The 14,310-nt window shown below is 41.2% G+C and overlaps 1 protein-coding gene across 1 annotated transcript in view; it reads right to left on the bottom strand.

The window, feature by feature from the left end:
- CLSTN2 (calsyntenin 2) overlaps nucleotides 1–14,310 on the bottom strand; it is a 727,708-nt gene that overhangs the window by 447,100 nt on the left and 266,298 nt on the right. Inside the window, exon 2 of the mRNA XM_055569528.1 lies at nucleotides 1,271–1,393. Coding sequence (XP_055425503.1) covers nucleotides 1,271–1,393 — 123 coding nt within the window. The remainder of the gene's footprint in view (nucleotides 1–1,270; nucleotides 1,394–14,310) is intronic.

Raw genomic sequence — 14,310 nt, forward strand, 5'->3', positions numbered from 1 at the left:
ATTTCATCTTTTGTGGAAAAGACAGCATGGGATTTACACTGCCAAGTGGCATTTGGTTGAGTTGGGACCTCTGAGGATGGCTGGAAAATATATGGAAATGCCCCAATTCTAAACACCATGGAAGTCACAGTTAGGTACTCTTTGTGGCTATCATTCTGCATAAAATAAAGATGAAGCCTTCTTCTGAGAGTCTCCCCCCATGCTCTGCAAGAATACTTATGGGTTTATCTTCACATAAGGCTGAATTTCCCTATTTTACTCACCCCTCATTCCTTACTTTATAAAATGTTCTGTAATGAAAAAAGGCCTTCACAAAGCTTATCTCTTAGAAGTGTGAAAGAGCCATTTTTTTCTGCCCAAGCAGCTCATAAAGTAACAGACAAACTGTCAGAAAAAATAGACTTCATCACGGTGAAAACCTCAGCTTGGCACCCATCTATCATAAAGCAATCTTCCAGAAATCTTGAAAACCTTCATTAAATTTCCTGTCTTCCTCCTGACAGTTATAAAATGTTAACAATATCACTCATGATGTAGGCATCTTCAGAAATTCTTTGTCCAACCCCTCCTCCCCCTGCCATCACCCATCCCCTTTTCTTTGCCACAATCTATGGAAACATGAGACATAGCCATCTTCTTTACACACCCTCCTGGGGACTTGGCCCTTGCAGGAGGTTAGAGGAGGAAGCAGCGGTCATCTTGATGACACTGAGAAGGCTCTTTAGTTACAAGCTGCAAGGACAAAATGGCCCTGCCTCTAGATTCCTTCTCCAAATGGGACACCCATTTTGAAGCACAAGGACATGACCCTTAACAAATAACTCCTGATACTTTTTTCTTTCCTTTTTCTCTTGTCAGTCCACCAAGTTACAAGTCTTCATCTGCCCATGATCGTGAGTAGTGGGGACAGTGGGTCTCACATCTTCTCATGTGTATGAGTGATCTTTCTAGAGGGAAAATTCCCCTATGGACCTTGCTGGCCCAACTTTTCCAACTCCAGGGACCACTTTAGCAATATATCATACACCATCTCTCAGAAGAAGAAGATATAAGGGTCTTGCATTGGCGGCAACACCAAGGAGAAAAACCATAATGAGGTACAGAATTTACCAGGAATCAGAAGAAACCCAGGTTTGAAAGTCCAGCTTTGAAAGCACAAACTCATCCGTGAAAGGCACAGGTGGTGACAAAAGCAAAAAAATCTTCATGGAGGTTTCTTAACACATCTCTCAAGTGAGTGGAGCCCGACCATGCTAAGCCATCATCTCACCTGCAAAAGGAACTGGTGCATCTTTATCCAGGGCGACCAATGGTGGGTCCAAAATGACTGTGTCATTGTTCTCTGTTATGACTCCATGATACGAAGTCTCAATCCATGGTTTGTGCTTGTTCACTGGAAAACAATGGAAACAATAAAACAAAGCTGACTTTTAACATCATCATTTGAATAACTAATCCATAATACTATTATGAATTTGCTAAAATCCCATTATTTCTATTTCTAGATGCCTAGCATGTGTGTGTATGTGTGTTTGTCACTCAGTCACGTTCAACTCTTTGTGACTATCCAACCCGTAGACTATAGCCTGCCGGGCTCCTATGTCCATGGAATTCTCCAGGCAAGAACACTGGAGTGGGTTGCCATTTTCTTCCCAGGGGATCTTCCCAACGTAGGGATGGAACCTGGATCTCCCACATTGCCGGCAGATTCTTTACCATCTGAGCCACCAGGGAAGCATGCAGATGCCTAGTGTAGATATTTTAAATAATTGATCCAAAGCTTTATTTCTCAAATGCTACTATTCATAGATGTTTCAGAGTTAAAGCTTCTTATCAATCAACAAAATAGCAGATTACAACTGTGTATGGGGATTTTTTTTACCTCAACCTTATCTGATCCATCATTAGGAGTTATTACTGAACTTTCATTTCAGTTCAGTCGCTCAGTTGTGTCTGACTCTTTGCAACCCCATGAATCGCAGGACACCAGGCCTCCCTGTCCATCACCAACTCCTGGAGTTCACTCAGACTCATGTCCATCGAGTCAGTGATGCCATCCAGCCATCTCATCCTCTGTCGTCCCCTTCTCCTCCTGACCCCAATCCCTCCCAGCATCAGAGTCTTTTCCAATGAGTCAACTCTTCCCATGAGGTGGCCAAAGTACTGGAGTTTCAGCTTTAGCATCATTCCTTCCAAAGAAATCCCAGGGCTGATCTCCTTCAGAATGGACTGGTTGGATCTCCTTTCAGTCCAAGGGACTCTCAAGAGTCTTCTCCAACTGAACTTTATATTCATATATATGGATAAGTACCAAAATATGTGTGAAGATATAGCACACATTTGAATATTTTCTGATCAATGAAAGATTGAGTCTATCTAAATTGTCTAAATCACCTAGCATTTGAAGATGCTCTTTAATAATTTGACCAGCTGAATGATACACTATATAATATACAATTAATACACTTAAAATATGTTAGTAGTTGAGGTATATCCTCCCAGAACATTGTATTCTTAACCTCCAGTACCTTGGAATGTGGCCTTATTTGAAGATAGGGTCTTTATGGAATTGGTGATGGACAGGGGGGCCTGGCATGCTGCGATTCATGGGGTCGCAAAGAGTCGGACACGATTGAGCGACTGAACCAAACTGAATCAAGTAAAATGAGGTTATTAGGGTGGGCCTAATCCAAAATGACTGGTGTCCTTATGAAAAGGGGAAATTTGCACACAGAGAGGGACAGACATACACACAGGGAGATCACCATATGAAGATTGAAGCTGTGCTTCCACACCTGAGGAACTACGGAAAGCTATCAGGGAGACTTTCAGAGCAAGCATGGTCCTGCTGACAATCTGATTTCAGACTTTTGGCCTAGCAGTGTGAGACAATAAATCCCTGAAACCTATTTCTGAAGGTTGAATCAAGCCCAGGGAAGACCCTCTGCCTAGAACAGGTCTGAATGTGGCAGTGGGCTCATCCCTGCTCACACATTGGCATTCAAACCAGTGCTTCATTATGGACTCTGGAAGAATTACAGCCACTCTGGGCTGTCTCCATGCTCCTCTGCTCTTTTATTAGCCATCAACACAAATGAAATGTAAATAATTTGCAACTGTTGGGAAAAATAATTAATCTTTTTTTTCCTTTAATTAAACCCAGGGGCCTATTCATTAGAAATGTGTACAAAAGATATGCCAGGAGCTCACCCAATGCTTCAGATTCATGTGCCACTCGGCTCAGTGGCAGACAACAGAATCTAGAGTCATAGTTGCTGGATTTCCGCCCTGGCTTAGTCACTTGAGGGCTGATCCCCTGCAAGTCCGTTGGCCACTCAGAATCTCAACTCCCTCAGTTGTAAAATGGGGATGATGATGCCACCCATAGGGTTGCCATGTCATTCAGGTGTCCTGGGCTGGATACACAGCCCCTGACTTTTCATCACTCAGATTCACCCCTGCTCTTTGGGCAGTGACAATGTCTTCAGGAAAGGTGCTTTATAGACCCTAATGTTGAGAAGTTGACGCCTCTTCCTCATTAGTGAGGATTTTCCTCTTTATCACTACTACTGTTAGTTGAGTACCTACCACACATGAGGTAGTTAAGACACATTTTTTAGTCTTCCCAACAACCCCTCTAGATACCCCTTCATATCATTGCACAGGTGAGGACCTGAGTCTCAGAGGGGTTTAAACATTCCATTTTTAGAAAATAAGAAGGTTCATTGTCCTAAAATTTCTTCATTCCTCTCCTACTTTCTAACTTCTTTCAGATCTATCTCAACTTCTGTTTTGTCAACATTGATAAACATTTGCATCTTGATGAGTAACCCAAATGAAATCTTTGTTTTGTGTATAGATCAAATCCTCAGGGTTGCAAATCAGTATGTAAAATTGACATTATTTTGATTATGAGGATACAGTTCATGGCTTATCCAGGTATTGGGCAAGGATTACTTTTCCTTCTTAGAGGTCCAACTGTCAATTCAAGAACACCATTCCTTGTATCCAGACCAGTTGGATTCTTGATTCATTTATTCCATGAAATGGCTGAGTTGTCCTCCATTTTAACTTGCATCATATTTGGAACCAGCCTCCTTTGTATATTTTTGGTGTTCTGAACTTAATGACTGTCTTTTTTTATTTTTGTCAAGTAATGAAACACAGGAATTCTTCCCCACATCCTGACAATACTATAGATTTTAATCTTTCTGTATATTACTTATCCCTCATTTGTAAAATAGAGACATTTCATTGGAATAGTGTGAAAAACTGCATGATCATTTAGTCAAATCGAGTACCCCTGGAACAACGAGGCATTTAAATACTCTAAGTCCCCCTAGCTCATCTCATGCTCTGAGTCGTTGAGATGTACCTAACACTTTAGAGGTATTTAGCTCAACTTCATTCATTGAACAAATATCTATGTGCAAAAAGAGTCTAAACATTAGCAGTCAAATGGGGGAAAATGTTGCTGAAAAAAGCATTTGACAAAATTCAACATCCATTTATAACTAAAGCCACTGGCAAATAAAGAGTAGAAAGAAACTTACTCAGCTAAAAATTTTTATAAAAACCTATAGCTAACATCATAGTGATTAAAGAGTGAAATATCATAGTGATTAAAGAGTGAATGTTTACCCACTCAGTTTGGAAATGAAAAGGTTAAATTGTTTTTGTTCTCAGAGAACATGCTCATCAGTGAAGCATATTCTATGGAATCTACACAAGTGCCACTAGAACTAATATATGAGTTTATGAAAGTCACAGGTTAGAAAGTTGACCTATAAAAATCAATTGTATGTCTATGTATTAGAAATAAACAGTTGGAAGTTTGAATTTAAAAACATGAATATTATAGCATCAAAAACACAAACATTTAGAAATAACTTTCACAAAATACTAAAAAACTTTCACAAAATACACGTAAGATCTGTATATTGAAAACACTAAGATATTGCTGAGAGAATTTAATGAAGACCTGGAGAGGTCTTAGTTGTAAGAGAGGCAATGTTCACGATTTAGTGAACTTGATATAATTAAGATGTAAACTTTTTCCTACTTGATCTGTGTCAGTGCCACCCAAGGCAAAAGAAAACGGATAAGCAGCTAATCCTACAATTTATATGGAAAAGACCTGATACAGCCAAAACAATTTTGAAAAGAAGAGCAATGTTAGAGGACTTAAACTACTTGATTTTAAAACTTCTTATAAAGCTACTCTAATCAAGACAGTGTGATACTAACATAAAGACAGACATATAGATCAAAAGAAAGACTGAAGAGTATAGAAACAGACATACATACATATGGTCAATTAACTTCTGACAAAGGTTCCAAGATAACTCAATGGGGGAGAAGATAATCCTTTCATTAAATGCTGCTTTGGATATCCATAAGCAAAACAAAACAAAACCCTTCAATCCTACTTACTACACATCATACACAAAAAAGTGTCTCTAAATAGATCATGGTCTTAAATGTAGGAGTTAAAACTACAAAACCTTGAAAAAAAAAAAGTATAGGAAAAACCCTGAGAGTCTTTAGGTTAGGTGAAGATTTATTAGAAGGGACAAAAGCAAATATGAATTATAAAAGATAAAATTGATTCATTCAACTTTATAAAAGAAATAGGAGAAAACATTAAATAAGCACATCTCATAAAGGGCTTGTATCCAAAATTTAAAAAGAACTCATGCAAAACAAAGACAAATAATCTGCTTTCAAAGGGGCAAAAATGTGAACACACTTATCACCAGAGCAAATACATAAACAGCAAATAAGAATGAGAAGAGATATTCAGCATTAATAGTCATCTGAGACACATAAGCTAAAGCCACTGTGGGATATCACCATGTCATTGCTAGAATGGTTAAAATGAGACTGACAATACCAAGTTGTGATGAAGATGTAAAGCAATTGAAACTCACCCATTGCTGGTAAGAATGTAAAATAATAAAACCACTTTGAAAACAGTTTAGCAATTTCTTATAAAATGGCTCAGCAACTCCATTCCTAGTATTTACCCAAGAGAAATGAAAACACAAATTACATAAAAACCCTTGCAGGTAAACTTTCATAGACTTTTTGTTCAGAATGGTGCCAAAGTGGAAACTAAAGTGGCCATCAACTAGCAAATGGATAAACAAATTGCAATATATCCATATAATGGACACCTGCTCAGCAATGAAAAGAAATCAACAACTGATCCAGATGACAAAATAGGGGAATCTCCAAAGTATTTCACTGGTGAAATGAAAGAAGTCAGACACAAAAGACTACATGCTGTGTGATGCCATTCATATGACATTCAAGAAAATGCCAAAGTACTGGGACAGATAACAGATTGGTAATTGCTAGAGTCCGCTTGCCAAAGAGTACAAGGAACTTTCCGGGATGATGGAACTATTCTGTATCTCAATTGTGGTGATGGTTACACCTCTGTGTGCCTTGTTGAAACTTACCAATATGCATATTTAAAAAGAGTGAATTGTATTGTGTGTAAATTATACTTCAATAAATATGGGACAACAACAAAGTCCTTATTCTCAAGGGACTTTCAGAATAGAAAAGGATCCACGAAACCAGGATAGTAAGAGATAGGTAGGAAGAGGAAAAGAAGAGTGCTATGGAAAAAGAGAGGAGAAGCACTCATCCAACCATGGTAATCCAGAATTAACTCCTGGAGAAAGCAGATTCAAAGTCAAAAGCAGGAGGAATTAAGCAGGGGTACAGGATATGGAGGGTCCCAAGCAAAAGAACATTGCATGGGCAAGGACTCAATAGTAAAGCACCTGTTACACCATGGGGAGTGGGTGGAGGGAGGAATATGAATAGTTACATTTGGTTGGAGACTATAGTTTGAGGGGCAAGGCCAGCCAAGAGGTGGGACTGATGGATATCATCTACATCAACTATGGATTACTGTCTTGCACACAATCATCCAGGAACCGCCTCCAAACTCTGTCTTCAAGCTATACTGGAGAACCATCTCTTTTCCAGAAGGAAGTAATAGATACTGACACTGGTGGCTTGGCCATAATTTTCTATTTAATCTCTTCCCTTCCCTGACAGATGTTTTGCTTTGTGTTTCAACAGACTGAGGCCAGTCAGCACACGCTTTGCTCCATTTGGTTGTAACTTCAGAAATGACTTCTTATCAGTTCATAAGACAACGTCCCTGTTGGCATTACAACTCCTCTCGAGGTTGAACCCTGTCCTTTCCACAATGTTTCAGCCTCTGGAAAATGCCTGCATCTTTGCATCTATATAGAGGAAACACCAGTGTGATATTTCTGCTCCATTTACACAGAAATTAGGTCTTGCCCCCCCTCCCCCAATGTGCCTTTAACTAGAGCACAGATGCACCCTGAGAATACTCCTTGGCTCTTGTCTCTCTGCTTCCACCTCTGAAACACTGCATTAACACTCAATCCAAGCCCCAGCACCAAGTGGCTGATGATTCATCCTTTGAATCTTCCTATTTATATCCTACAGTTGACCCTGTGGCCATTGCTAGGCAACTTGAACTTCAGAACTACAATACTTTCCCCTGGGTAAAAGTGAATTGTGAGTAAAAACATAGCATACTGCTTGCAAAATGCTCCAGTGAGGTTAACTACATCCTAGTAAACAGGTCACTCTAATGACAGACTGTTCTTCTGCTTGTTATGTCCAATTTCCCCTTCTGATTTCATCCCCTGATAGAGCTGCCTAGACCAGGGAATCCGTGGGTGGAGTAGGATGGGCCAATTAATTGGATCTTTAAACTTTCATTTAAGAGGCTGAGAAACTATAATGTGTTTGGTAATGGGTACTTGAGGTGAAAGTTTATAAGGAGTTGGGGCTGGTGTTCATGTAGTGATCACCCAACCCAACATTTAGAAGGAGCTGGAAAGCTATTAAAATCCAAGAAAGCTAATCAGCCAGGAGACAGAGGATCTGGGAGCCAACATACAGAGAGAAGAGAAGCACCCTAAGAGGCTGGTGGGGACATACAGGCTGCTCCCCCCTCCTGCTCTCCAGTCCAGGTCCTGCTCATCACACCTTCACTAACTTGCCAGCCTGCTTGCTGCAGGGTGTCTGAGGCTGCCACGTGAAGCCTTTCAGTAATTCTTCCCCCAACCATCATTTTTGAAAATTTGTACTAGTTTGAGTGGATGTCCGTTCTTACAATAAAATGCTTCCTAACTACAATAAATGTCATAGCATTTCAAAAAGTATTTTTATTCCTTGCTTGGGAGTGAGGGTGGGATAGGATCTTTGTCTCGGTGGAGGTAAGCCTGCCTAAGGGCAAATCTGGTCCCGTGCTTCCCTGCCTCGCGTCCATCAGCAGTTCTCCTAACCACAAGATCATGGAAGCCACCCAAAGACTCTGGCTCCCTCCATGACCCATGGCTTTGCCCTCAGGGTGTTGACTACCCCTCTCCTCACACTCCTTTCTTCCTGCCTCCTGTCTGTTCAACCTCCCAGATGTAACACCAGCCCCACCTCCTCCAGGGGCCCGCCTCTGAACCCCTCATCCTCCTGCACTGCCTGCTCTCAGGTTATAGGACTGCTGCATTGCCATTAGCTGGTTCCTTGCCTCTCCTTCCCCCAGTTCAGGAGAGGCAGCATCCTAGTCACAGTGATGTCCACAGGTCCTGGCACAATGCCCAGCACCTTGACAAATGAAGTCAGCATTCCTTTGCTTTCCCAGCATCTCTAATGCCTAAAGCAATTAGCAGCACTTTAGTTCCAATGAGCAGGTATTCTGACATCACCCAAATAGAAAGAGGGTGTGTTTCTCAAAACAGGGTGGCATTTACCATCACTTAATTAGTGGCAATATATATCTCTTGCTAGAGGTACCAATTAGAGAGTTTTAAATGCAAATCCCATGTGTGTGACTCACATATGGAAAGATTCACAAAAGATGATTCTTAAGTTTCACTATTTTAATTGGGTTGAAAAAGTGAGGAAGAGACGGTTGAGTCATTAATCCTTATCTACTTGATGGCTGCAATCAGTGCGAGTGGACCAGCGCTTTCTTTCCCTTCCTCTCTCCTTTTGATAGGGACAGAGTAAAGGGACAAAGCAGATCATTTAATAGTTAATCTCATTAGAAGATCTAAGTAGGAAAAAAAAAAAAAGTATGGGAAACCCCTGTAAGTTAATGATTATTCAAGAAAGCAGGTTTGCTTAACCACAAAACCAGGCAGGCTTGCTTAGCAACAAAACTCTGCAATAGAAGCAAGAGACAGGCTCCAAATAGTAAAACAATGGTGGCAGGAGACCCACATCCTACCCAGGAAGGTAAGTTAATGACCCCTAGGATATGCTCTCTGCACACATAAAAAACCAATAATTTATGGAAAGGCAACATTTCAAAGTCAAAGACCCTCATTGTACTGAGACCTGAAATAATTTTTCCATAGTGCCATGACAGTCCTGGCTTGATCATGGCCCAGGGACAAAACCTCTTTTATTCAACTTGGGAGAGGAGCTGATGATGGAAGCATGACATCTACTCAAGAATGAGGAAGAAGGTGGTTTCTTCTATAGCCCACTAAGTTCTCAGGGCATGGCACCCTCTCATTCACCTATCTGTAAGCCTCACAAGCATCCTATTCTAATAAATCACTTATCTATCATCTTGCCTCTCAATGAACTCTTTCTGTGCTGAGATAAAGGACTGAGCTCCTCATAGTCCCCCTACTCCTGAAAATGCCACCTGAGGGTTTCACTCTCCTTCTGTCCATCTTTCCATAAATGTATCCACCATTCCTATTTTTTCTTTTTTTCCACCTGTCATTTACTATCCATAAATATTCAATTGTTTATAGAGTGTGGGTTATCTCAAAGTCATGAACTAAATTGCCCCAGCCTGAGGATGACCCATATACCACTATTCCAGTGCATACTGGCATGTGGATCAGGAGAAAGGCTAGCAAGCTCTGTGTGTGTACAGGAGAATTGTAGAATCTCACAAAAGTGAGATTTTTCAGTTGCTTCTAAAGAAGCCATCCAAATAAAGCCAATTACCCAAAGCTTGCCCTAAGACAGATCTTGAGATTGGGTTCAAGGGGTTCTTGGCTTAATGCCATGGTCTTGACACTATGTAACCAATAGATTATCTTAGTCAATTCTTTCAATCTTTCTAGACCTCTGCTTGCCCTCCTTTATAAAATAGAGGTAATACCAATCTCACAGGGTTATTGGGAATGTTGACTGAAAACTTACAACTTAAAAGTTCAGAATTATGTTTTATTCTGCAGGAATTTTTAGGACATCAAGCCCAGGAGGCAGCATCTCAAGTAATCCTGAAAGGGACTTCCCTCGTGGTCCAGTGGTTTAAGACTCCGTATTTCCAATGTAAGGGACAAGGGTTCAACTCCTGGTTGAGGAACTAAGATCCCACATGCTATGTGGTATAGCCAAAAAAATAAAAATACTATCCAGTCAAGTCACCCTGAGAGAATTGCTCCTAGGAGGCAAGGGGGAAAGCCAGGAAACATAGGAGCTTTGCAACGAAGGGCAGGTAGTCAGAGCATCAGAAGATTACTCTCAATTAAAGATGATTAATTAAACCACATATCTCAAGTTAAGGAATTTAGTGCTTTTCTATGTACAGAAGAGTGCAACAGTCTAGACTCACTGACATCATTCCTTTGATATGCACCTCAGCTATCTGGGGCCAGTGCCCTGTGCTCTTTCATCCTGAGTTTCCCCAGGAAGCAAGCACCTTAGGGAGGTGGCTACAGTCTGATAGCCGCTAGATGGCAGGTACTCTCCCTCCTGAGCTTCCTTAGGGCTTTCTGGCTCAAGTTGGAGGGCTGCAATCGCTGATGACTATGACATCCTTTGTTTACTGATATGGCAGGCAATATTCCATTTATCAGGAGGAAGATAAAACAAGGTGTCAGATCAGAGCTGACTCAGTGGAGATGAGCATCTTAAATATCCCCAGCAGAGGCCCTTTTGATTCTGAATCTCAACACCCACAGCCTGTCAAGACCCACATGGGACCCAGCATGCCCCCAGACAGGCAATACCCTAATCACCGAATAAGTCTAGTGGTGGGCTGGGAAGATTAGATTAAGTCTCAGAAGAAGATTGGGAGCCCAATCAAGAAAAAAATCTTTTAGAATAGGAATGTGGTAGGAGGAAGATGCCCTCACCCCCAAGCCCAGGGGTAAGTGGCTGGAGTTCATTCACTATGGACAGAAACTCCAAAATATCAATAGCAGGACAATTGAGGGAGAAGGCTAGGCCCTGCTCAGATAAGAGATAAGAGACCACAAATTTCTAATTCTCAAAGTCAAGGAAACCCTCCCAACTAGAAAGTTCCTTGGAGATCAAAAGGGGAATGATGCTAAGCCTATCAACTCATAGGCCTCTTTGGTGGAATCCATCTTGGCTGAGAGATGCTCTGGTATACATGGGAGGATACTGAGATATACCATATATGGACTCAGAACCAGGAAAATCAAAATGATTAGTCAGAGAAAACCCAGAAGAAATGCTCCATATAAGTGAATTAAATTACCACAAGGGTGAGACTCTGACCCCACCATGTATCTATCCACATGTACTGCATTTTTTTCCTCCTAAATCATATTGATTGTATTCTTTGCAGCCAAAGATGGAGAAGCTCTATACAGTCAACAAAAACAAGACCGGGACCTGACTGTGGCTCAGATCATGAACTCCTTATTGCCAAATTCAGACTTAAATTGAAGAAAGTAGGGAAAACCACTAGACCTTTCAGGTATGACCTAAATCAAATTCCTTATGATTATATAGTAGAAGTGAGAAATAGATTTAAGGGCCTAGATCTGATAGATAGAGTGCCTGATGAACTATGGACTGAGGTTCGTGACATTGTACAGGAGACAGGGATCAACACCATCCCCATGGAAAAGAAATGCAAAAAGCAAAATGGCTGTCTGGGGAGGCCTTACAAATAGCTGTGAAAAGAAAAGAAGCGAAAAGCAAAGGAGAAAAGGAAAGATATAAGCATCTGAATGCAGAGTTCCAAAGAATAGCAAGAAGAGATAAGAAAGCCTTCCTCAGCGATCAATGCAAAGAAATTGAGGAAAACAGAATGGGAAAGACTAGAGATCTCTTCAAGAAAATCAGAGATACCAAGGGAACATTTCATGCAAAGATGGGCTCGATAAAGGAAGGAAATGGTATGGACCTAACAGAAGCAGAAGATATTAAGAAGAGATGGCAAGAATACACAGAAGAACTATACAAAAAAGATCTTCATGACCCAGATAATCAATCACGATGGTGTGATCACTGACCTAGAGCCAGACATCCTGGGATGTGAAGTCAAGTGGGCCTTAGAAAGCATCATTACAAACAAAGCTAGTGGAGGTGATGGAGTTCCAGTTGAGCTATTTCAAATCCTGAAAGATGATGCTGTGAAGTGCTGCACTCAATATGCCAGCAAATTTGAAAAACTCAGCAGTGGCCACAGGACTGGAAAAAGGTCAGTTTTCATTCTGATCCCAAAGAAAGGCAATGCCAAAGAATGCTCAAACTACCACACAATTGCACTCATCTCACACGCTAGTAAAGTAATGCTCAAAATTCTCCAAGCCAGACTTCAGCAATACATGAACCATGAACTTCCAGTTGTTCAAGCTGGTTTTAGAAAAGGCAAAGGAACCAGAGACCAAATTGCCAACATCCACTGGATCATCAAAAAAGCAAGAGAGTTCCAGAAAACATCTATTTCTGCTTTATTGACTATGCCAAAGCCTTTGACTGTGTGGATCACAACAAACTGTGGAAAATTCTGAAAGAGATGGGAATACCAGACCTCCTGACCTGCCTCTTGAGAAATTTGTATGCAGGTCAGGAAGCAACAGTTAGAACTGGACATGGAATAACAGACTGGTTCCAAATAGGAAAAGGAGTACGTCAAGGCTGTATATTCTCACCGTGCTTATTTAACTTCTATGCAGAGTACATCATGAGAAATGCTGGGCTGGAAGAAGCACAAGCTGGAATCAAGATTGCTGGGATAAATATCAATAACCTCAGATATGCAAATGACACCACCCTATGGCAGAAAGTGAAGAGGAACTCAAAAGCCTCTTGATAAAGGTGAAAGAGGAGAGTGAAAAAGTTGGCTTAAAGCTCAACATTCAGAAAATGAAGATCATGGCTCTGGTCCCATCACTTCATGGGAAATAGATGGGGAAAGAGTGGGAACATTGTCAGACTTTATTTTGGGGGGCTCCAAAATCACTGCAGATGGTGACTGCAGCCATGAAATTAAAAGACGCTTACTCCTTGAAAGAAAAGTTATGACCAACCTAGATAGCATATTGAAAACCAGAGACATTACTTTGCCAACAAAGATCCGTCTAGTCAAGGCTATGGTTTTTCCTGTGGTCATGTATGGATGTGAGAGTTGGACTGTGAAGAAAGCTGAGCACCGAAGAATTGATGCTTTTGAACTGTGGTGTTGGAGAAGACTCTTGAGAATCCCTTGGACTGCAAGGAGATCCAACCAGTCCATTCTGAAGGAGATCAGCCCTGGGATTTCTTTGGAGGGAATGATTCTGAAGCTGAAACTCCAGTACTTTGGCCACCTCATGTGAAGAGTTGACTCATTGGAAAAGACTCTGATGCTGGGAAGGATTGGGGGCAGGAGGAGAAGGGGACGACAGAGGATGAGATGGCATCACTGACTCGATGGAAGTGAGTCTGAGTGAACTCCGGGAGTTGGTGATGGACAGGGAGGCCTGGCGTGCTGTTTTTCATGGGGTCACAAAGAGTCGGACACGACTGAGCAACTGAACTGAGCTGAACTGAATAAACACTTTACTTGTTTCACTGCTTTCCATCTTCATGAGAATTCTTTTCTGCAAAACTGAAGGGCCAGGGCCTTTTCACTGACCTCTGGTCTAATGGCTAAGATTTGGTGCCCTCATCACCTCAACCTGACCTCAGTCTCTACCTGAGAACCAAAACCCTGCTTCAAGCCACTGCAGGCTGAGGCCACCAGAGATCAAGAAGATGGGGGGAAGAGACTGTGAAGGTTTAATGTTCCCATCAATTGCTAGAGCCAACTGGATTTTCCACACAAAATATCTTACCTACTGAACATTATCGGACTGAAGTGTGCACTAAATTGTTATATCTATAATTCCCCAAGATTGTTATTACTTCAATATCTCATCCTTCACTGCATTTTAGCATCTCTAACCCCTAAAACTAGCCTGTAACTTACTTTAGAATTGATGCTACTAAATATGTGTCTACAACTCTTTCTGTAATAGCTATTGTTCAATCACAACGACCATGTAACCA

This window comes from Bubalus kerabau, chromosome 2 (genome assembly GCF_029407905.1).
Source record: "Bubalus kerabau isolate K-KA32 ecotype Philippines breed swamp buffalo chromosome 2, PCC_UOA_SB_1v2, whole genome shotgun sequence".
NCBI classification, from domain to species: Eukaryota; Metazoa; Chordata; class Mammalia; order Artiodactyla; family Bovidae; genus Bubalus; species Bubalus kerabau.